Raw genomic sequence first — 25229 nt, 5'->3', positions numbered from 1 at the left:
AGACAGATGGACCCCAGCAGCAGACAAGACCAAGAAAGACTGGAAGAAGATGGAAGGAAAGCAGATCGGGCGTCTTTAACATTCCAGCAGCTCCAGTTTTTTTTGGCCGTGTCCGAACGTGACCAACGTTTTCAAGTCCGGAGGAGCACTTCTCCGACTCTCGACAGGATGATGCTCGAGATAAGCAGACTCTTAGAAAACTTTGAACTTAACATTGAATTCTGATTTGGTTTATTTACTAAAACGCCACTGTCATAAGTAAAGATAGTAGTCATAAAAGCTTGTCCCCTTATTGTTCATTAATAAGAATCGTTGGAAATCACATCTTCTTTAAGTGTCAGTTTTTCCCAATGTTGGCTGGAAGAAAGACAGTTGCAGCGAAGACTTCAGATGTCAAGGATGAAGTCATTTCTTGCATTTCAAATAACAAAATTACATAAAAATTAAAGAAGTGATCATTTGACATTTAATGGTATTTTGAAATCCCACCTATTTTTCTTGGTAAATTTCAACATTTCAAAAGATATTGAATGTAATGTCCATACACAAGCAAAGACCCAGAGAAAGACGACACACTCCCACCAATTTACCCTCACCAATCCATCTCACGCGCATGTGTTTTTGGGATGTGAGACGAACTCCAATCACACATGGAAACTGCACACAGAACGGCTCCCCAAGCCTGGACTCAAGCTGAATATATTCTCCCTGTGATGTGTTTTTAGAGATTACGCTCATTTTACTGGTCAGGACCCCTTGAGATTTCTATGTGGCCCCTGATGTGAAATGAGTTTCACACCCACGGCGTAATGGGGGCGTTAGGGAAGATTTTTCCCAACAGCTTTCTGACACAACTGATGTTCGAGCTGCACTGGAGAATATGAGATAATGTCATGGAGTATTGACACAATGATAGGATTTGGGTATGAACTTGAGAAGATAATGTTGATGTAGTTGTTCTTTGAGATTTGTGTTTCCAAATAACATCTTTCTCTTGTCCCGTTTCTTCTTTCAATCACATATATATCTGCAGTTTTGCAACAGCAATGATTCAGAAGTAGAATATTTGTTGGCTTTCTTTGCTTTTTTCTTTAATTTTGATGCTTTTACCTTTTGTTACTGGGTATGATGATTTAGGGCTATCACGCAATCAATATTATTCAATCAATTGAATACATTTTTGTGAATTATTAAATTTTTGAGGTACTTTTTTTTTTTTTTATTCTCAGAATTTAATGTCATCAATTAAAATTAATTCATAGTTCTGTCAGTTTTTAGCAATATGCATATTGTGTAGCCCTAAACGATAACCATCTAATGTTCATAGGATGGAAATTAAGCAGTAGGCTTATTTTAGCATGACCGTAAATAACCCAATCCTATAACTGCACTCCTAATTTTATCTTGTTGAAGTGCAGAAATGTTATGATTAGACTTTAAGTAGTAGCGAAGCACATTATTTCCAGTAGAAGCAGCTCCTTCTTACATAAAATCCTTTGTAACACTGCAGGTTTCCTTTCTGTACTTCAGTCAAGCGACACGTTCTTTAATGTGTAAGTGTTAGTCATGATTACATTTACATCTCAAAAGAGCCAGGATTCAGCACACTCCCAGCCTTTATGCGGAACGACTTGATTGTGAGTTAGAAATGAATAAACTGTGACCTCTCACCTTTGTAAGCCATCCTCTCACAGTGGGCTTGGCGGCCGTCTCCACGTTCACTGGGCTGCTGGCCTGCACTTTGAGGATGTTCTGCAGAACTCTGATCCACTCCTCCAGGATGTTGGGTGAATCAGCGGTCAGATAGAAGGTCTTTTTCTCTGTAATCAACTGATTAGGCGAAAGGGGAGGAAATATGGGAAAAATGCTAATCCAGGCCGACCGAGATAGCATCATCACGTCAGAAGAGATCAGAATCAGCTTCTGAAGAGCCAGGAAAACATTCCAGTCCAACGCTATACCTGATGTCATCCTAAGCTGCTTCTCTGGTATGCAGCTATAAAGCTTTACTGTGCCGCTGTGCTGGATTAGCATGCTGAGCGTGGAAGTGAGGCTTCCAGCACCCGCTCTACATCTGTCTTTCCACCTTTTTTAATTTAATTTTAATCTTTAACACCAGTGGCTCTTCAGCTTTTTGTAAACTTTAAAATCTCTGCAGTAGCTTACAAAGTATCCAACTATTGCAAAGGTGTCAAACATGCAGCCCGCGGCCCAAAAATGGCCCAAGGTCCAATCCAGCCCATGGAATCACAAAGAAAACATCAATCTTGATTTATCAATGAAAGTCCCTGCTGTTTGCGAAGTCTTTATGAGGTTTGCATTGTGGGAGTAAGAGAAGAGAACTAATACTGCAATTGGGATCAAAATGAGCTTTATTTAGTCACGTGACTAAATTGAGTTTGACTTTATTGGGTTTCCAATGAAGAGGCAACATCTTTCCACTCACCTGAAACGTCTGGGCACCTTCTCCACGTACGATGCAGCAGGACGAGTTCAGCTCAATCTGACCCTGAGGTTTACGGATCACATCGCTCTGAAAACCCACAACAAAAACAATTAAAAATGCTGTAGTAAATTATAGTACGATTAAGTATCTTCAGAATAGATTTCTTTCTTTTTTTTTGGTTTTTAACTGCAGCCATCCTGCACATAGACAAAAAATTTTAATATTCATGCAATGTTTTCTGTGCTGACTGAAAAACCTTACAAGGAAGAAGACAGGCTGGCTCAAACTGAGACACACTCACGGGAGATTTGTAGTAGAGGATCTCTCCGTTCCTCAGGATGAACCAACGGCGCTTCCAAGCTTTCACCTGACTGCCCATCTTCAGTAAGTATCCGGACTTTTCCAGCATCTCCTATGGACGTAAACACCATGGGAATAACTTGAACACTACTATTTGACGCAGCGCATCATTTTTTCTTATATTTGACTCGATAGACTTAAACTCACAGGCCCGGTGCTCTCACAGGAGTAAGATGATGTCCTCTGGACTTTATGTTCTGGTTCAGAGTAGTCGCTGTCCAGAGAGTAGGCGTCTGGAGGAATGGCATAATCACTCTCTGAGCTGATTGAGGACATGGACACACCTGAGACGCAGATGAATGAAGAGAATAAGAGGGCACAAGATGAGAAAACATTTAACATCTGTTACTAGCGGCTGGCAGAAGGTCAAAGGAGACAAAAAAAATGCATTTAAATACTCTTACACACATGGGATTCAGCTGAAAAACTTGTTTTGCTTTTTTCATGGTTAACTTTGAAGTAGAATTACTCAAATATTATGAAGAAACTGGGAAAAACAACTTAAGCAATGCACCTATGAGTCATCTTTTATTTATTATGGTAAAATTGCCCATATTGTTGCTTTCTAATCTTTGACTCTCACCCCTCTTGACAGCACGTGGACTTCCAGGGACACTGCCCTTTCTGTCTGGGCTCAGGATGGAGGTCCGTAAACTGGCCAGAGAGCTGCTGTCATCCTCTGAGCCGGAGTCGTCGTCCGGCAGAGGCACACTGCTTATCTGAGTGGCTTTCTGAAATCATCACACAGGGCAGATGAAAGCTGGTCTCGTGCGAAAAACACATAGGGCCTGATTTGCTAACATTTTCACTGAGGGCTCAGACAGTGTTTACATGAGAACAATGACTTTTACATGTTGGTGGAGGAAGTTATTGAACATTTTGGACCGTGGCAGTGAAGAAACAAAAAATCTGAATTTTAGTCACAACACAGAAATGATCTTATGATAAAATGAACAAGCTGAGGAAATGACTCATTAAAATAATAGCAGCATCTCTGCTTAAATCTCCCGCACTTCATTTTATTCATTACAATGCTTTAATAATGTGATACACAGAAACAATCAAAAACATTACTAGCATTATCAGTGGTAATATATCAGATTGAATGTTATATATGAGTATATTAGCATAAACTCCTGAGTACCTGAATGTCATTAGAATCTATTATTAGGTTGGTTATTTCATTAACAGTTTTTATCTAAAAAAAAAACCCAAACAAAAATTAAGTAACTCACCCCTTTCAGTGTGGTGTAGACTGGCACATTGATGTTCTTATAGATCAGGTGGGAGAACGGACCTGCCGCAGGATACTGGGGTAACTGGGAACCTGCAACACACGCATGCTTTCAATTGAGATAAATACACACCAAGGCTGACGATGGATGAATGAGAAAAACTGAATCAAAGACAATGTGTGTACATAATGCATGCACTGCAACCGCATTGATTTTGTATTAAACAGAGCAGCTTATACTTTTCAGCATTTCAGCATATACAATCACAGGCTCACATATATAAAATGCTGATGCAAAGTAGGAGCTGCAGATTTTTAAAACCTAATTGGATCCTACTTTAAATTGCAAACAAAGCCCATTGTTTGTTTATTCTGCAGTGTTATGTAAACTGTGACATTAACCAAAATTAAGTTAAATTTTATCATTCAACTTTAAAATACAGTGCCGACTTTAAAGAAACAACCAGTGCAGCACATACTGAGAAACAATAACTACAGATGAAGACAAAATTATACTTAACAAAACATCTTTTCATTAATTAGTAACATATGTGTAATACTTGTATACTGTACTTTGTGTATATGTATTTTCAAAAAAACAGACTTAAATGTGCTTTCCTGTTATAGAATCCCTTTCGGACGTCAGTGCTGGCTTCAACCTAACTGGATGGGACAATAACACTTATAAATGATGATCCTTCGGCGTATTTCATGCATGACTTGAACATATAGAAAGGGCACGACTTCAGTGTAATGCCTTTGACAGTAAGAGCTTGTAGCCACATGATTGTTGGCGCAGCAGATAATATTGACTACGAGCAGCTTCTGAAAAGAAAGACATCCCCTTAACATGGCTTGATTTGAGAAAAAAAGTGTAAACTTCATCTAATAGTAGAGATTATGCAGCAAGTTTCTTTCTGAGGAGACTCTTTACCAATTAAGCATCTACTCTTCAAAGATTATTGAATGATATGTGTATTGTGAAACTACTCAAGAGTAAAAAATGGTTTTAGTTATGAGAAAGAAGTACAAAAACAAGAAAAATTCATCCTAATTTCAAACACTCTTGTGGATACATCCCTGCTCCATTAAGAAGAGTCAAACCAGAAAAGGGTAAAACTTTCCACTGTATTTATTTTTTGCCTCTGATCACTCATTTTCTGTAACAGATTCACCTCCAGGCAAAACAAGAAAGGAAGCCAAATAAGCTGAACACGCCACAACTTAATCCACAACAGCGATCTGGCAGTCAGCTGCATGTGCATGGCAATCATAAAATGTAATACTCAAAAGTGCTGTCGAATCTTATTGTCTGCATCCTGACAAAACAGATTATGCCGGGACAGAAAACACAGCAGTAATTACACCCAGGCCAAGTCCTTTCATGGCAGCTGATTAAAAAGCAGCCTCTTCATGCGCTCCTCTTTCTCTCCCCTCCTTCAATCATCTTCCTGTGGTTCTTTAAGAAAAGAAGGAGGGGGGTGGAGGGGGAGTGGGGTTGCTCCCGAAGAAGAACCCACACCTGCACAGGTGTGTGCAGCCTCGGGCGAGAGGAAGTGACATCAAAAGCAGCACTGACAGATCCAAACAGACCTCACCCCCCCCCCACAGAAGCTTAAGCATCAGCTGAACGACATGTCTCTTCACAGCACTGAGTCATTTCCCACACCGCAAGGAGCACCACCCAGGCTCTCTCACACACACACACACACACACACACACACACACACACACACACACACACACACACACACACACACACACACACACACACACACACACACACACACACACACACACACACACACACACACACACACACACACACACACACACAGAGGATATTACTTTCATGTCTTGCTGTAGCATGAATGAGTTGATGACTTGCTTCTGGCAGTTTGGGACTCACCTCGTCCGGGGCCCCTGGCTCCAGGACAGGCCTCAGACACTCTCATTCCAGATTTGGCCACAGCATAAATCCGACTCTCCTGCAGAAACGGATCAGAAAATCACTTAAGAAGAAATCCTCCCAATAAACATAAATATGAGTGTTTGTATGCTTTGTAAAGATGGGATTAGGATTACACAGTAATCGCAAAATCCCCAAACCACGCATGCCAGTGCATAATCCAGTTTTTCGGACCAATATTGTTTATACTAGTGGTCTCGATATAATCCAATAATTGAGCTTCGAGGTTTTTTTTAAATTTTTAACAGATTCAATAGTTTTTTAAACAAACACTTGAGTAAATATTAATACTAAAGTGTATTGCAATTACAAACAGAACAATTAGCTTGGTTTTCCTAATAGAGGAAAGTGGTTTTGTCAATTTTTTTTAATTAGTGTCACACCACACGCCACAAAATCATACCAAAAGCTCTCACTTCCTTATTCATGTCGCTTAATTTCATCTCCACAATTCACGCTAATATGTTGCCGAACGTCTCAGATTTTGCAAATACAAAAACTGTCCATAAACGAATACAAACATGCACGACTATATAAAAGATCTCTCGTACCCAGGAGGGGAAACGGTGCAAAGGAGGAGTTGGAGGCTTGAGGATTTCTGGATCGAGTCTCTCCAGCTCCTCTGCGAGGCCCACAAAGGAGACGCCATCCCGGGATAGCTCCTCTGCTCCCGGGCCCTCTACCACTCCATCCATGCCGTCTGGGAGCCCGTCGTCGATGTCTGTTTCCTCCACGACCTGAGAGAACGGCGAGGTGTTGGTGCCCGTGCTCTTGAGCGTGGAGGAGGTGGAGGACGGCGTCATGATGTCTATGTTGACGTTGAGGTGGTGAAGTTTGTCCAGGCTGGGCTGTGGCTGGCTGTAGTGCTTCTTCACCAGCTGGATGCTGTCTCTGGGTGTGAGGGGAGTCCGTACCTTCGGTAACGTCATGCTGGCGCCTGACTGGCGCACCGGGGGATGTGGCGAATTTGGGAAAGGGTTGTTGGTGGATGGGGAGCGAGACAGGAGTGGGCTTTTGGGAGTTATCCTGATAGGGAACTCTGGGGAACTTGGCCCGTGGGCCATCTCGTAAGCAGAGGACGAGGATGAAGAGGACGAGGACGAATGAAGGCACTGAGAGCGGAACTTGCTGTTCAGCTCGTCGGACGAGTTGTCTCTGTCTCGGCATCCGGCAGGAAGCTCCGGTCCACCGACAGAAGCGGGGCTGCAGGGACCTTCCCTGCTCCGACTCTGAGAGAGAGCGTCGTGGGCGGCAAAGTCTCCAAAACAAATCCCTTTACCGACCTGCTCAGGTGTCCATTTAAGATCTGAGGAAACAGAGTTTGATGTGATTACATCTGAGGAAGTGTAAACAGGCCGAGCGACACCAATTAGTATATGATGATGCAACATAGAAGTTCATAGGGTGAAATTTACTCGATGTAGAAAAGGTGTAAATAGAATAAAACTGGATATATGGCAGGGAGGGGTTTAACAACCAGCCTCCTTCTAGTTCCAGGACAAGCTTCAAATGTTTTCTGTAACTAATGCCAACACAACACAAATTCAGGGCACCTGTTGGCGGGGTCTTATTAGAAGTGGCCCCGCGTGGACCTGTCTGTCTCCAGCTGTCGTCTTGGGCGGGTGGCGTGCCGGGGCAGCTGGGCGGAAACAGAGGGCTGCTGGGCACGAGGTGAGTATCCATTACAGGGGAGGTGGCAGGAGATCCAAAGGATGAAGGTTTCTCTAGGAGAGCTACAAACAAAAGAGAAGTGCAGACACTCAGTCTCTTTTGAAGCTCTGGGAAATGATAGCGATAATAATGTACCATGGGACGTGCTGCTGTTTATTAAGAGATATACTAAGTATACTAAGTTGTCAACTCCTGTCCAACAACAATTAGTTTTCAAGTGACATTTCCTGAACAATGATAGTACTCACTTTGCAGCTTATCCTGCAATACTATTATCTGTTCTGTCTGCTTCAGGTTGGCAATTTTCAGCTGCTGGTTCTCCTGCTCCATCTGAATGAGGGCACGCATGAAACATAAAACACATGTCAAGTTTATGCACTGTCCATGCGACTATTCAAGAAGCATAGTGTTTTATCAATGTTCTATGGGCTTCCATTTATATTCACAGTATTAGAAAACCCAATGGCTGTTTCTTGATGAAAGCATGCAAACAGCAGTGAAAGGCACACATTTTCATTCAAAAACTTATTTTTTCCTATATGTATTTGCTCTCAGTAGAACATGGTCCCTGCTTTGGAAGTCATATCTCAGTACAAGTTTGAGCTTACCTCTCTAAGCTTAAAGGTGACCCAATCTTTAATCTTGGCAGCTTTCTCCTCGATGATTTTTGCCTCCTGGGCTCTGACTAAGATCTGTAGTCAAAGAAAACAGGTTCAGTGGATTTTAGTTTCCCAACATACATGAGCATAAATGGGCATGTTGCTTCTTTACCTTGTGTCTCAATCCATACCTGTTTTTCCAGCTGTGTCTCTAATCTCTTTATTACAGCATCCTTCTCTTGGACCTGATTGGTCAAGTCTTGATATTTTCTGTGCAACGAGCTCTCAGATTCGCTGGTTTGTATGTTTGCAGACTTTAGCTTTTCTTCCATGACGTGGATCTGAAAAATATAACAAACAAAAAAAGTAAAAGCACCAGTTACAATTTTGCGAAGTTTGTTTAGCTTTGGAGGGCACCAGATAAAGGCAGAAAGAAAACAGATTTTTGGATGACAGGAAAAAAAAAAGAAAAAAGTTTTCTAAACCCTCAGGTATTTCTTGGTTTTTAAAGAAAGGGCACTGTTAAATTACCACCTACAGAAAACACCTGGAACAGCCAGTAATGACAGCAAATTGGCGATAAAAGCAGACAGCAAAAGAGACAGAGTGTGCAGGACATGTATGTACTTTTTAAATCTCAGACCACACAATTCTTTTGTTTGGTATCATACAAGTCCAACAGAAAAGAATAAATTCAAGTGAAATAACATAATAGATCCCAAATCTTACATATTTATAAACACTACTTAATGTTGGACACGCTTCTTGAATATTAAAAAAATATAGTGAGGCCTTTGAAGGGATTAATCAAGTGTTTGGAATTTGGAAGCTTTGAGTATCCGCTAAATGTCTTTTTACAGTCATAGTGTTTCTAGGAGTGTGAAGCTGAGGGTTGGTTGTGGATAATGAATCATGTGACAGGATTTATTTATACATATCTTTGGTTTATTCATTACCTGGATTTTTGCATAAACAAGCTTGATTATGTCGGCCTAAAGAAGCACCTCACTGAGTCAGTTAAATTTAAAATATAGATGGTAAAATTGGTCAAAATGCATTATTAATCCAGGATACATCTAAAAAGCGCCAACCCAGCTAAACAAGGTACAAATACGATAATTCTTGTTATAACAGCTTAAGATCCAATCATAATAGAGATGAATAATTCTTAATTACTTTATCAAGTGTCTCTGTCTCTGTACCTGTTTCTCAGCACTTTCAGCCCTCTGATCAGCCTCCATCACTCTCTGCTCCAACTCATGCATCTGCAAGAGAAATAACACAGGTTATCAGGGTTTCTGGCACAAGTCAACCGCCTCTGCATGAGCTGCCAAAGACATGGAAAGAAGGTCAACGGTGGCCATATGAAGAGTTCTCAGGACTTCTCAACATAAGATGTAAGCCGTTGGGGAAAAATAAACTAAATCGCAGCTCAGAACAACAGGTTCTGTCGACGCACATCCCATAAAATACCACAAAAACCCCTGTTGGACCACCAAGATAGAAATCTGCCTACACAAACACACACCTACACATGCATGCTGGCACACTTAATCCTTCACAATTATTGCTGCCACAGGGAAACATTTAAAAGATTATTGTAGAGAGGAAGCATTTTCAAATAATGAGAATCGTTCTGCATCAGCAATGCAGCAATAAAAGTGGTAGAGAGACTGAACATCAGCTTGTTGCAAAGTGAGAGAAGGTGAAGCACATGAAGAACAATTCAAATCATATACTGTGCAGCAAGGAGTTGCACCTGAAGCAGAAAGGCTGAGAGGCACTGCAGAAATAGCAAAGAGACCCTCAGAGGAGCCTGAACATCTTTGACGCTGCTCCCGCTGATCAAACAACAGAGTGGAAGAAGAATGTGAGTGTGTGTGCACAAGCTTGCGTCATCTTTTGTGCAAGCATGCGTACTCATTCTTTCAAAGGCAACCACTGTCCATCCTGCAAGTATGCACACATCCACAAGTGGCCTTTCTCGGACACACACATACACACACACTGGAGGCTGAAATACCCCCAAATGCTTGCACACGCGCAAGTTCAACACAGGATGCCCTTTCTTCGGAGTTCAGTGACCCGGTTGAAAGGAGAACAAACACACTAATGGATTCACTCTGCTTGTGACATGCATTTGAATTCCTATCGTCATTTTTGTTTCCCTTCCTTTTGTCTCTTTCTGCCTTCCTTTCTGCCTTCTCATCACCTCCACAAAGACCCCCTCATTCCCAGAATCCACCACTCACAACACTTGAATGCCTCCCCACAGCCAGATCAACACACACCAAAGGCAGAGTGCATCTGCAGAGGCTGACGGTTAGTGCTCGGCTGACTCCGCACCCGTCACCTCAAGGTCAAAAGCCTTCGCCGTGAGTCAAAAGCTTCACCGAAGCGTCATCAAACAGTGTTTACCTTCCATTCACAGAGTGAAAATCAGAAAGGCAGGCAGGTACTTTAGGTGAAGTACCTCAGAGGTCACAATGTTCAAGATCAGAAGTCATGAAGTTCAGATCAGAAGAAGGCTGAGTGAACAGCTGGCACATCTTATTTTGGAGTTAGAAGTCAGAAAGTAGTGACTGATTTGGAGTAATGGATTGTAACCAAGGTTATTACTAACTAACTAACTTTATTAATACCCTTGAGGAAATTTGTTGGTTTTTTTTTTTACAATTACTGTGTACATCCTTAAAGAATAAACAATGTGGAAATAACTCTGTTGAAGGTACAGCACAGAATTCATTTGTCATTGAATTCAAACAAAGTTGATGAAAAAGGAAAACAGTGACAGCTGGGGCTCATTTGTGGCTCAGAGTGGGTGATTTTTCATTCATAAAAATTGTGGTTTGATGTCCCATTTCGTCCTGTCGATACGTCAAAAGTGTCCTTGGCCAATACGCTGAACCACAAGATGCTCCCAATGTTGGCGGTAGGAACCTTACATGGCAGCATCACCAACCCTGAGTGAAGAGTGTAAAGGGCTTTGAGCCTGCTGACATACGTAGATGAAGCCAAAACTCAATACACCCTCTTATGGTGTAAACTCCTATTGCAAGACGTCATCTTTGAGATGAACTTGGAAATTGTAAACGTTGTTTTGGCTCATTGACTTGATTATAGACAGACAATGACAGACTTTTCTGCAACCGTGTAAAAAGAGATCACATCATACTAAATGCATCTCACGTTATCATCAAGGCATTTCTTTATTGTGATGAAATATTTTCCATTTCTGCAATGATAAAAAAAATTAAAGAGCTTCTGAGAATTTGCCATCTCCTTATGAGTAATTAAATGTGCGATGACAGACGCTATTCTGCTTTAAGCTATGCGATATTAAACTATGTAAACTAGTGGTTATTTTAGCTTCATGTCTGTCTGTCTGTCTCTGTGGAGTCTGACTATTAAAGCGTGAATTGCTGAGCAAGCACAAGACAACTATGTCGGCTATCCAGCATCTGTCAGGCCACAGTGCAACACAGTAGCTTCTCCTGGTGAGAATTCTGGAGTCGTGTTTCATATGAGCAGCTTGAGTCTTGTCTTCGAGGATAAATCAGGTCATATCTCTTTATTTTCTCAAAAAGTGTGCCATAACCAAGAAGAAACTGAGCTGATTATTAAGCACTGCCCGTGTCATCTTCAAGCTGCGTCTAATAGGCCTGCAGATTTGTTTATTAGAAATAACACAATCAAACCATGACAATGTTGCAGAGGGCATCACAGACGTTGCGGTTTATTTGGAGACGGCCAGACAAACATGTCCTGCTACCATAAATACTCAACAACATACCAAGTCCACGACTGAAAATAGACCCCAACAAAGGGAGCTCCTGTTTGAGGAACTTCAGCTGACAAGAAAACAGTAGAGCTGAACAGTTTCAAGATATTACGTAACTCATTTCTAATGAGTTCACTTTGAGCAAAGTAATACACTTGTGTGCATTTCGATCCAGCAACACACGCAGTTTGGCACGGCGTGCTGCAGGGAGGTCGGCTGCCGTCGCTGTCTTCTGTCATGTGGATTCCTGAGATATGATAGTATCCAGAGAGGCGTAGATAAGATAAGCACAGACAAGATACGACAGTTCATTTGTTTCCCGGGCGGCTAAAAGATCCGTCACAGCTAAATACTCGTTTTCTTCTGTTGCCACAAACAAGCTGACAGAAATCCGATCCCAAACAACTTCAAGCGGAGGGGCTCCATTATCTAAATCTGATGTTTTTTTACACTCGCATTTCCACTCTATTTCCCCTCAATGTTTATGCAAACAGTATCTGCTCTTGTTTGTACAGAAAGGCCACTCTGGGAACAAAGACATTGGATTGAAGGGAAAGAAACCGAAGAGAAAGGACAACCGAACATGACTTAAATGTGAAATATCGATTTACTAAAGCATTTCAGCTCCTTCTCAACACTAATCATCAACAGTTGCACTGAGAAGGTCTTTAGGGGTGGCTCTAGATTACTGAGTAATGGTTTACACCCTCGTTCAAACGCTGGGAGGACCTGATGGAGAGAAATGAAATAAAACCCTGGAAGAGTTTGATTTGAGGAATGTTGAGCAGGAATATCAGCAATCCTTCATAGTGAAAACCTCACCAAAAAATCCACAAACTTTTAATATGAAACAAACATCTGCTGTTGAAATATCAGACAAATATCCGACAAAGGTAAAAAAATAAAAATAAAAACATGCTTATATACAACCAGTGTGAACCCGTTGACCTTTCTGCCGTCTGCTTTCAGTGACTCACACAACCAATATTAGTCAAAACACAAAGTTCCTTCTCAAGGCCACATGAGGCTTTGAGTAGAGTCTAAACTGATTTGTCCTGTAATTGATTAGCCAAATGAGAAAAAGCTTTGAAATGGGAATGCCACCCAGTTCTGCCAACGGCTGTGAATAAAGTTCTTCCATATTCTGGCACCATTCATTTCCTCCACGCTGTAATTCAAGTTTTTTTTTTTTTTTTTAAATAATCATCCTATCTTTGACTCTTGAATAGTTAATACATTAATCTTGAATCATTTATTTGAGACATTGTAGCATATACCTCTCCTTTATGCTTTGTGAAGAATAAATGTACCTAAATGAGAAAATATATCTGCTCTAGAGTCTTTTTATTCCCTCAAAGCTTTGATCAAATTTACTCTTTAAATAAAGGCACTTCTGTAATGTTTTGATATGTAAATTGATGGACTTCAAATATCTTATTTGATGAAGTGGATCAATGGTCATTAATCTTTTTGCATTTGTTACAACTTTTTAAAACACAGTGGGCTTTCTGAGATGCACAAAGCACCTCTTCTAACCTGAGTGAGGATTTTCTATCTACAAGTTGTGATAACAATAGATGGTATAGTAATAAAAAGTGCCATAAAGATGATACCTGAATGAGTGTGTGCACTTCTGTTCTTGATATTATGTAATATTGCTCAAAATAATGTGAAAAGGGCTCTTTCTGTAAGCTTTTCATTCAATACTCCCCTCTTTATTTATTGTAAAAATTGCTTAATCACATTATTAACTTGATGCAAACAATATGAATGAATTCAATGGAAAAAGAAAAATGCTTCCTCACCATTTGAGAGTTCTTTGGTACTTTAGCTTTCTCCCATAATGCAAAGACATGCGGTTTAGGTTTGTGGTTCACAAGAGAGCGATTGTTTATCTGTACATCCTCCCTGAGAAGGACTGGTTGTCTGTACATGTTTTCATCTGGTATCATTTGGGATCAGTTCCAGCAGTCGCAACCGTAAATAATGGATTAAACGGATTAAAGGACCCAAAGCATGGCATTCAATTCTCCAGTGCTGGATTGAAATCATAACCAAGCCCTCAAGAATTTCTCAGCGATTGATCAATAAAGGACCCCAGTATTTTTCATTCTTCATGAATTGTTGATGGCTGAATATTCATGACTTTCCCCAAATGTTAATGTAAGACCTTCAGATGGCTGCAGTATGAGGTTTGAGAGAAGTGAATGCCAAATTGGTTGAATGGTCTTCAGGTTTTAACACCAGAAATGCTGATGATTTGCCTCGCTGGTCACAAAAATGTCTGCTTATTATATTTCATGTATCAATATCTTAACGCTTCCCTTCATCAACTATTTGGGATTTGTAGGATTCTCAGGGTTTTTTTTAGGTTGTTTTTTTTTAGAATAACTGCATGGATTACACTTTAAAGTCTACAGTAAAAACTCCAACCCTGACATGAAGTAACTGTCCAGTTACACTCCTTGTGAAGCTAATGAGGCATCTCCGTTTTGCTCTCCTCTCTCTGACTCAGTCAGCCTGTGGAGATAAACGCCATGTCACAGGCAACCACGTCAACTTTCTTCTTTTTTTTCCATGTTTTTCCACACCAAAGTGGGTCAATGCGTAAAACACTCCTAACTTGGCAAGAGAAGAGATGAAGAGCTTGAAGCAGTGTTTCCAAACAGCAATAACATGACGGAATGGGAGTCACTCTGCACTTTTACTTTGCAACCCCCCTTGTGCAGAAAGTCACACTCAGCAGCACAGGCCTCCACTTAACCCCTTTATGCCTGAATTCATTTACAATTATATAAAACAAAAATCTGTTTGGCAATTTGCCCATAGAACATAGTGTAGGAGTAGGACTAGACATTGATGCTACAAAATATTTGACAATTATTTATACTAAAATAGAGATCAACGAGAACATGATCTGGAACAAACTATGTCCACTTTTCTCCAGCTGGATTGGACCCTAACTCGTAGACTACAAGAAAGCAATTTATCGTTCTTGTTAAGGCATCGGGTTAGGGTTATGAGCTTGAAGTTAGGATCCATAAATCTCATGTAGGTCCCATTCCGACAGGTCCATCGAGAAACTAGTGAGTGATCTACTAATCTACATAGTTTACAATCATCTATGTATGGAGTGAATGAATAATGCAATGTAAAGCATCTTTGAGTGTCCTGAAAAGCACTATATAAAACCTATGCATTATTATTATCTCCACCGTGTGTGTGTGTGTGTGTGTGTGTTTGAGATTAATTTATGTTTGTGGAAAAAAGGACAGAAAGAAACACAATGTGTGTGCGTGTTAAAGTCAGAGACGGAGAGTAATGCGTTATGTATATTTTCCCATCATGACTATTCATGAGCCAAAGCAAAATGCAGCTAAATCCTTTATTTGTTGTTCGAGTCTAAAGACCTCTGGACTTAATAAAAACCTAAAATAAACATTGCATTCTCACAATATCTGCCTGACCTTCTTTCCCAGTCTGTCATAACAACAGGTTTTATCCAGTTGAAGATATTAATATTTCAAATAAGGAAGGTTCCTGCACTGTCGATTGATAGTTAGTTCAGCACTAAAACAAGTAAGTCACACTTATCAGCCATTGCTTTCATTTCTTAACTTGATTTATCAGTTGAAAGCAATGTATGTAAGGTCCCAATGTTATTCTCAGCCTGTTTTCACTATAGTAAGGTCAGTTAATTGCATGTGGACTCAGTTTGGACTATATTACCAAGTCTGAGTTAGGTTTTCACAATTTTTCGGCAAAGTGTATATTATATTTCACTGTTGATGTCTTGTACACAAGCATGATTTGCTTACAAAGGTCTGATGAATTACTTATTCTGCCTGCGAGTGCTATTACAATAAACACTGAGCCCATTTACCGGACACATTTGATTGCTTGAAAAAAAAAAGAAAAAGATAAAAAGATCTTGAGCCACATGATCTTGAACCTTTTTGTAATGTTGTGGCTAACGGATGTAAAACATTTCTGTTTTTGGACAACAGTGACTGTCTGCACCGCAGAGGAATAAAATCTCTAACCTCCAGCCACACAGCCAATATTTATTACTGTGGTCTCTTTGTGGGAATGGTGAAAACAATAATAAGCTGGTGGAGGTTTTCAGGTTGAGAAAAATCCTTTTTGCTGCCGTATGACCTTCTGTGAGATTACTGGAGCGTCAATTAACAACTTCCGACTTGGCATCCTGCGTGTGTGTTTGTGTTTGTCTGTTTGTGCGCTGCATGCGATCTCGCGGACGAGCTGTCGGTCCGACACAACCTGACAGAAGACACAGCAGGCAGTCGTCCTGCTCTTATCAGCCACGGGGTTATGTTTGGACTGTAAACATCCTGCTGACTGTCTGAATGAACCACTCCACTGCTCAGGCCGTGCAGAAAGTGAAGCACTGTGACAAATGAAAGCAGCATCAACACGTTTGCAGCCCAAAAAAGAAATAAGCACGTAAATCAACCGAAAAAAGGTCCAGATTTCTGCCACTGAACTCACTTCTTTCCTCTCAATTCCACACCAGCAAATCTTCAGAATAGAAACAAATCTTCTGATGACAGTTGATTTCTTTCCAAAGTGTCTCGCAGTCAGGCTTTTACAACAGCCACAATTTTACAAGCATTTGGCTGGCGGCTCGCGGTTATTTCCCTCGACTCGGGAGGAAGCACTAGAAGTGATGAGTTCAATGTTAAATATTCATTTTGGCTGAAATGAGCCAGCCTCTTGATGACACACCATGAGTGTTTACCAAATAAACTGAGTAATCTCATCTGTCTTTACTCACACACATAAACACACAGTCATCCACACCTGTAGTTCTAACCCATCCACGTGCTTTAATCGTTTCCTTATGCATGAGACACTTTGGGGAAGAAAAAAAAAAGAAATCATTGGCAGATCACAAGACAAAGATGACGAAGCCATAATCTGCTCAGCATTTGGTCGGAATAACTCGCGGCGTTTCTGAATTTGCAGATGAGAGGAGCGTGACAAGTTTTAATTGAATTTCCATGTTAGCACTGGGGTTCAAACAGACACGGCCATATCGATTCCTCCGCTCAACAATGTGATGCTCTCGGCGAGGCAAGGACAACACGATGGACAAATCTCTTCTGAAAATCCAACTAACTCTTGTAAACTTTGCTCAACCTCAGTCTTTACTAAAAATGGCCCTTAAGCTTGTCACCCACTATTTAGTTTTATGACAAACTCACCAGTTTCACTTTCACAAGCTGCAGCAACAAACTTTCCACCAAAGAAGGGGTTTTTATATAAGGAGTTATTTTATGTTAATGCCTGGTTTTATACTCTACGAAGCTCAAACAACTAATTCCATCAAACATTTCTCACTTTGGCTGAGTTTTCAAGATCTTATACAACCCATCTTTTGCTTTTATATCCCAAACTCGTTATTTATTGTGAGATTAGCGAGGCCTTTTTTTAGCTGTGCCTCACAAACTGTTTGTACATCGTAACACATTTCAAATTCAGGGTGAAAACCTCATGCTGGAAATACCCCAAGTAAAGAAAAACTGCTGCTGCACATTAACTTACTGTGATTTCATTCAATTATGGGAATGCTGCCTGTGAAATCTACACACTAAACATTATTGGATTTATCACAATGGAACAAAAAAAACATAAAATCCAGTTCACTTCAACAAGGAAACTGTTGATTGTTTCCAGATTCTCTCCACAACAGATTACACTAATTCCAATCATATAGCCAACAACACTGGCTGTCTGATTAGGATACTACGTACTATTTGAAGGGATAAGGATGAATCGGGAGTCCTGGGAGGAATGGTACAGCCTTATAGAGTACAGATCCCAACATTATGGAGTGTGTCAGGGACGACATGAGGTATACAGTATAAGAAACACTTTTTTGGAGCATAAAATGCTGTTGACTGCAACCATAGAATGTAAAAAGTATTCCACAAAGATCACCATGGAGCAACTGATAATGTAATAATGGCCAAAAATTTAATAGTTTTAGCAATTTTAGATGTAATAAAGCCAATAAAATGATAATAATAGTGTGATCAAATTTCATGATTACACATTCCAATACAATTCCATGATTAAAGAGTATTAAAAAATGTTTTTAGAAAATCTAACAACTATGGCCAATATTGCAATGATGCAAAATAAGTTGGCATTTCATCCAAATAAAATATTCCAATCGCAGTTTTTGTGCAGGCAAAATATCAGAAAATAGGTGTAGCGGATAGCATAGTGGTCGTAATCATTCATTGACGTTAAATACTATGCAACTCTCTCTCAATGATGGTTTGTCTTTTTCCATTTTTCTTACATTATTGGCTTCATTATGTTTAAAATGGCCAATATGAACACGTTATTGGCATTATAGGTCATTATTACATTATCGGTTACTTCAAACCTTCAATACCTAAAAGTATTACTGTATAGCTGTAACAGATAATGGAAAACGGTTGGTGGAAAGCATCCAAAAACTTGATTTACTGCTCCTTATAGGACAGTCTTTAAGACAGAGAACACAAGATGCAGCTTTTGCATTAAATCTTCACTCATTCAGGTAAGGTGTTAAGTTTCTCTTCCTCACCTTCTCCGCCAGCAGCTCTCGGATTTTCCCGGCCTGGAGCCGGAACCTCAGCAGCTGCATTTCGAGAGCAACGCAGCGTTTCTGCCAATCCACACTGGCCACTCCAACGGCTCCTGCCCCGCTGCTCTCCAGCACGTCAGCCATGGTGAGGACTCAGGGCTCCGCCGCCGGATTCAGACTAGAATGAAAGCGAGAATCTGAGTCAAGATTACACTTGTAATCTTGAGTCTTCACGCTTTATCTTTCCTGTGACGAGAGCAGTGCCTTAACTTTAGAGAAAAAACCTTCTGGTAATGACAGACACATGTGACACCGAACACACAAACAATCCCGTAATGGTACTTTCTCGGGACGTTTAGTTTCCATTTACTGCACGAGATGAGAAAAAAAAGTCACCTCTTAAATTCTCCTTGCTGACCACGCTTCCCATGATTCATGCAGGAAATGCCAACGCAAATAGTAGTGATGACTCCGCAGTGACACACGTTTTTAGCTCGAAGACTTCCTCTCACTTTCTGTGTTGTGAAGTGACACAAACCCAATGTTGAGCAGGTTATTGAAGCATGGAACTTGATTACAGTTACTTGTTTGGCAACGTAAGTCTGTGTCAATCATGTGCACGTCACCGTGTCGTTGTAGTTCTGCTGTGACACGTTGAGCTTATATTAAGTTAATATTGCTAATGCAACCCAGGTGCAGTGGAAGGTAATGCTATTAATAGGTCCTGTGAAAAATCTGTCATTTTGCTCTGTGGGGAAACGGATTAATACAAGCATTTTACGATTCTACGCCTCGAGTAAACAGGACTTCGGTCAAATGGCAACTGATACAACTGTAGCTTTCCATAATGGTAAAGCTAACAGACAACAGCTCTGGAGGATTAGTTACAACTGTTCCTGCTCCAAAAAATGATACCAAGAGTATCGGGCTCACTTAAACTTTATTCCATCGCAATACCGTCGTAGTAATTAGACAATAGCCCATCACTGCCCAAACAACTGGCATTACAGTAGCATGCTACTTTAAAATGTGGCATCTGCACTGCACATAACAATTTTACAGATTGCCACAGCAGTTTTATTTCCTTTCTTCCCTTCCTAGTCTCTCCACATGCCCACACACACTGAACAAAACCTCAGCGGGAAGCCACTGTGTCGATGGGAGAGCTGCTTCATGCATGCCGGCTCCCAGGCCTGCCAACCACAAAGCAGGTCAGCGCTCTGCTTTTTAGCCAAATTACCTACTAACCCAATCCCTTGCTCTCTCTCCCCCATGCAATCCCTTCTTAATTACAAGGAAGGAGCGAAACGGGATCCTGCACGGCACAATAGTGTCTTTCTGCATGACAGTCCCATCACAGTCAGAGAGGAGGGGGGGAGCCGTCAGCTTGCCCCGACAAAGAAAGGAGGAAAGAATGTGCGACAATGAATGGGCCCAGTGCTGAATGTGGGAAACTGGGGCGCTGAAGTTATTTTTACCTGAGGAGGATTGACTGAAGGCTATTTTTCTCTGGCAAGATACCCATTCACAAAGGTTAAAGCCCTACTGTGTGAACTAAAAAAAAAAGAAAAGAAAAAAAGCCCTATTATCTAGAGATAAAAGTAGCCGTAACAATCAGCTCTGAGCCCGCAACTCGTGCGAGCCAGTGATGACGGTGAAACAATGTTGACCAAATGATTGCACCTCCAAATTAAACCAGCTGAAGTTGGGGGAAGTTAGAAAGGCTTATTTTTCAGACGTAGACACAGACAGCCTCAAAGTTCAGCCAGACACCGTCAGCAGAACAGCAGACGTTCAAAGTCCAGAAACTATAACTGCACCATGGCGTCCCCTACAATTAGCATGCTCATAAATACAGGCCTCGCAAACAAATTACAGAAGTCGTGTATGTGGAGGTTTCACTAGCCAACTTTACCCAGGCTGGACAGTCAAGGTCCATCTGCCAACATCTCTCTCTCTTTCTCTCTGGGGCAAACTTGAGGGTTTAAAGAGATAATGAAGCCACACACTAGAGTGAGGAAGTGGTGGGATCATTCAGTTTGGGGAAAAAAAAAAAAAAAAAAGACCCTTCTGGATCCCTCTGCGGCAGGCTTGGACAGACGAACCCAGGCCCTGCTTCAGGAACTAAAGCAGCTGGGTGTCAACAAGGCATTTGCTGGCTAAAGGCACACGAGTGCTAATTCTCTCTGAATCTATTCCGTCTGCACTTCCACTTTGTCGGGCACAGGAGGGGGGAAAGTGTTGAAGCTCCCGCCAACTTGTGCCAGGGAGTCCGGCTGCATAATGGACAAGTGGAACCTTAAACTTGCTAAGCTGGGTGAAGAAGAAAAATGAGCAAAGGTTACTGAAGGTCGCAGCTCCTATTTACCAACTGCCTCAGAGAGCATGAGGATAAAGTCAACCTCACAACACCCTCCTGTCAAGCATGAGGTCATTTTCATGATGTGTGTGTGTGTGTGGGAGTAATATGGCACAGCACAGTGTAAACTGGAGTCATTTTCTCTTTCTGCAATGAGCACATCGTCCCACGCGAGATGGTTTCCAGCAGTTGCACAGGACAACTTTCCATTAAGTTGTAGATGATCAGATGAATATGTTCTTCAGCAGTGTCACCTTGGGTGTCTATACTGCATAAACCACTGGTGAAAACATTCGGGAGGTGGAAGATAAAAAAGTAAGAGATCAAAAACAAGCTCTCACGGATTTGCATGCGAGATCCCCATTTGGTAAGACTCGGGCCACCCAGAACAGACAAGTAGGGAGGCTCAGGGGAGAGATGTAGCCCAGAACAGAGAGTTCTCTCCTGGCTGCAGACATCCACAAAGACACGAGACGCTTCCTTACTTCCATCAAGCTGCAAGAACTCGCACGGCCAGAGCAAACACTGGGAGGGACGACTGAATGGAAACGCTGCCGCAACGATCCCACCAGGATAGTTTCTACGGCTGCCACTGCAGACGACCGCTTTCCACTCACTACATTGACAGTTATACTGCAGTATCCGTCAACCTGGGTGAGATTTGATATCCGCCAAGGGGAGTTTATACTCAACGCCTCAATAGCTATCATGGATCATAATGAAACTGTTTGAATGGGACAGTGCAGTGTTTCTTTTGGTTTTGCAACTGTGCCTTTTGCCATTTCCCGGGCGAGACAAGCACTGCGGGTACAGTGGATGCCGCTGCAGTGGATGTGAGGAGCACATGTCACAAGTCTCATGTCAGTTGTTGCTTTGACGAGAACCTCTTTAATCACCTCATATTCAAAACACACACTCCACAGCCAGTCGTAACTCTCCAGCGCTCGCAGACAGACACAGATGGAGATACACAGAGGAGAAGATTGGAAACAGACACGTGCGCACACACACACACACACACACACACACACACACACACACTCACACACACCGACACACTGCTGAGCGTGCAGCTGTGGTGATGTAAGTGATTAGGTGGTTCAGTGATATCATCCCCACCAGACATTTCCAATCCCCACTGCTGTTGTCTCTGCTGAGGCCTCCCCACTCTCGGGGATCTTCCACCACCCCGCTGAATGAAAAAGACTTCCATCCGACTGCACGGGAGCACGCGTGTAAATCTGGGTCAGTCACCAGCAGATTCGTGTCGGCTCGGCAGAGCTGCGCGTTTACAAAAGGTGACGGAGATAAATTTTGGGAGAGCAAGAGGAGTCAAGTGTGGCTGTGTTAAATATTGCCTTATCTCCTCCCCTACGGCCCCGTATGTTTAACAAAGGGGGGGGGGGGACCTCTGTCATCTCCCATCCGGTCAAGGAGGCCTCACACTTTTGTTTAAATTAGTGCCTCGCTATTTTGGTCCCACTTTACGGCTACAGCTGGGACATAGTCCTACAAATACCCAAGGAAAATCTTCAGCGAAGGTTCACATTTCTTAACCTGTGACCCTGATCATGGAAAAAAAAACAGAGAAGCTTATGTCTCTGAGTGCTAAAGGGGAATGCTTTAGCACCAGGACATGATCATTGGCACAGCTGGCAGAGTTCTGTATTTGAATATCAGACTAGATGGAGCCAACTTTTCAGTTCTCACTTCATTTAAAAGCTAGAAAGTATTCACTTCACCTGAAAAACATTGTGGATGACAAAAAAAATCTATTGTCAGTCTACACTTGGATGTCATCTAAAAAGTTTCAGATAACTGCTTCAATATTGTTTTTTGTTTTCTCTCTGCAATAATGTTTATGACATGAGCAGTTTGAAATAGGATCCATGCAAACAATTTATGCTCTGTCTGTGAATAACAGGGCACATATATTTAAAATGTGCTTGGATGAAGATTTTATGAATGGACAAAAAATTCCAGGTGTGTTAATAGATGTTTTTGTATTTTCCTGCCGGTGATTATATGCCATGCTCACATGAGAATTTCAAACTGTCACTCCACCTTAGAAAGGTTGCACAACCTGTTTAAAATGGAATTAACAGAGTTTGACCGACCTTGATACAGCAGTCTTGCAATAATTCAAAGTCAAAGGGCAATTTAAGCTCAACAATTATTCAAACGTCACACTTTAAATGCTGCAGAGGCCTATGAAAGTCTTCAGTCTATCTTCATTATCATGAACATACCTCATCGTTATCGCCACCTATTTATCAGTCTCATCCTCCCCCTCCTACACCTTGCACTTTTCATCCTCCTATAGACATTTTCCCACCCTCACCTCCTTTCTTTCCTCCGCATCCTCTCCTCTAACCTCTGCCAGCCGGCGAACCTACAGCTCTCTCTCAGCACAGGTTAATGACAGTCCTCTGCAAACTGACCACACTCATTATCAGTCTCCGCTTTAAATACAGGTCCTGACATTCCTCTGCACTGAGGTGTAAACCTCCATCTCTGCAACTCTCCTGTCTTGTATGCACATTTTTCAGTCTTCATTGCACCACTGCAGGGCATGGATAGAGCTTCAATTCAGAGCTGAATGATAAAATTGCAAATATCTCATGACAACAACATTTGTAATATCACAAAAGACCGCAAAAGATTATATTCCCATGCATTGTGCAACTATGCCCTGCATGTCAACATGGATGGAGAAAGAGCATTGTTATTTGGCAGTACAAAAGTGAATTATTGCAAGTTATATCACGATGTTTAGCCAATATTGTGCAGCCCTAGATTAGTTCTGTGAAAAATACACGAGTCATAGTGGGTGCTACAGAAATGCTTAACCATACAGTGGGGGTCATAATATGTATTGCATGGCCATATATCAGCCTGAGAGAGTTAAATCACAGCTATGGCTCCTGCTGCAGAAGTCATATTGATCTAAAACAGAACAAACCATTACGAGTTCTCCATATGCGCAAAAAGATGGCCAAAAAAAGGGGGGGAGTGGATGTGTGGCTCTCACTTAGCTCAAAAAAACCATGCAAACGCAAGTGATGGTTATGCTTTTTTCCGACCTTCACATGCAGGGTTGGTGTGGAGTTAATAGTTGTTTAGAGGAAAGCCCCAAAGAGTTGACAGAGGTTGATATTTTGCGCATAAAAAAAAAAAAAGATGCCAAAAGGAACAGGTGTGCGCGCAGTTTAGTAGAATAGCAGCAGACGTAAACCATCAGTCAGCAAAAAAAAAAAAAAGTTCAACCAGGCATCTCAGAAAATACACAGCTGCACCGGCGTCTTTTGTCCCCAAACGTGAGTGAAACCTATCCGACTCCTCAGTCATGTGCGTAAAAACGCAGCGAGCGCCGGAGGGGAAACGAGGTGTGAGTGAAGAGATAAAGCTCTATCGCGGATCCACCTCACAGCAACTTTACCTTGTGACTCTGTTGTCTATCAGCCCCACTTTCCCGTCGGCTTTCTCCGGTCACGGACACCCTCCCCGGTGATCCGTCGCGTTTTTCCTCATAACTTCCTCCCTCACTTAGTCGACTTTCCGCGGTCTCCCTTCACTCGCGTCCCCTCGGTGTTGTCATGTCGCGCGCCAGGCCCGTCCTTCGCTTTCTTTGGAGCGCAGACTTCAGCGAAACTCCATTCAACAGACTCATCCCATTTTCCTTTAAAGGGCCGAGTTCGGGATCAGATTTCTCCAGGAGTCTGGCCCCCCTTGTGCGCAGGAGCTGCTCAGGATATTGCATTAGGGCTGCCTTTGGCTGGATGTAAACACAGAGGAGAGACGGTTTCTGACGCAGAGCTGCTGGAAATATGCAGCTTTAGAAGCAGAACGTGTATAAAGCAGGAGCACTTTCAGAGCCAGTATACCAGAGCTCTGCAACTTTTATGACCAAAAGAGACATTTTTGAATCACTTTCCACCCCCCCCCCCCCCCAAAAAAAAGAAATTAAAAATAAAATCAAAACAGCTTAATCACTTGAAATGGTTAAAACTGTTTTTGTTTGTTCAAGACTCTCGGTTCTTTAGCTGACTTAGTCATCCAGATAATTTTATTTAGTCCTTAATCTGTTTTGGCTACTTTATCCATTTGGATTATAATAGCTATTTTAACCTCTTTAAGGATTTTTTCCCCCCATTAGCTGTTTTGAGTATTTGGGCATCCTTCAACTGGTTTAGCTGTTTGTTTTTTTGTTTA

General features: G+C 41.6%; 1 protein-coding gene across 3 annotated transcripts in view; it reads right to left on the bottom strand.

Moving 5' to 3' along the window:
• The window catches only part of plekhh1 (pleckstrin homology domain containing, family H (with MyTH4 domain) member 1), a 37321-nt gene extending 12697 nt beyond the window's left edge, over window positions 1-24624 (bottom strand). For 2 of the 3 annotated variants that reach the window (XR_013937008.1, XM_080513484.1), the window contains exons 1-15: window positions 24457-24624; window positions 18659-18836; window positions 9482-9544; window positions 8471-8620; window positions 8289-8372; window positions 7929-8010; window positions 7563-7742; window positions 6561-7315; window positions 5950-6028; window positions 4042-4133; window positions 3390-3537; window positions 2954-3090; window positions 2748-2858; window positions 2447-2533; window positions 1672-1830 (exon numbers count right to left, since the gene is read on the bottom strand). Coding sequence is in view for 2 of the 3 variants with exons in the window: in XM_080513484.1 (XP_080369610.1) it covers window positions 1672-1830; window positions 2447-2533; window positions 2748-2858; window positions 2954-3090; window positions 3390-3537; window positions 4042-4133; window positions 5950-6028; window positions 6561-7315; window positions 7563-7742; window positions 7929-8010; window positions 8289-8372; window positions 8471-8620; window positions 9482-9544; window positions 18659-18802 (2271 nt within the window). In the remaining variant the exon portion in view is untranslated. The remainder of the gene's footprint in view (window positions 1-1671; window positions 1831-2446; window positions 2534-2747; window positions 2859-2953; window positions 3091-3389; window positions 3538-4041; window positions 4134-5949; window positions 6029-6560; window positions 7316-7562; window positions 7743-7928; window positions 8011-8288; window positions 8373-8470; window positions 8621-9481; window positions 9545-18658; window positions 18837-24456) is intronic. The other variant, XM_080513485.1, reaches the window with a different exon arrangement.
• Window positions 24625-25229: the final 605 nt, after the last annotated feature.

The sequence above is a fragment of the Blennius ocellaris genome (genome assembly GCF_963422515.1).
Source record: "Blennius ocellaris genome assembly, chromosome: 17".
NCBI lineage: Eukaryota > Metazoa > Chordata > Actinopteri > Blenniiformes > Blenniidae > Blennius > Blennius ocellaris.
Note: the sequence above shows the minus strand (reverse complement) of the source record. Positions and strands in the feature narration are given on the sequence as shown.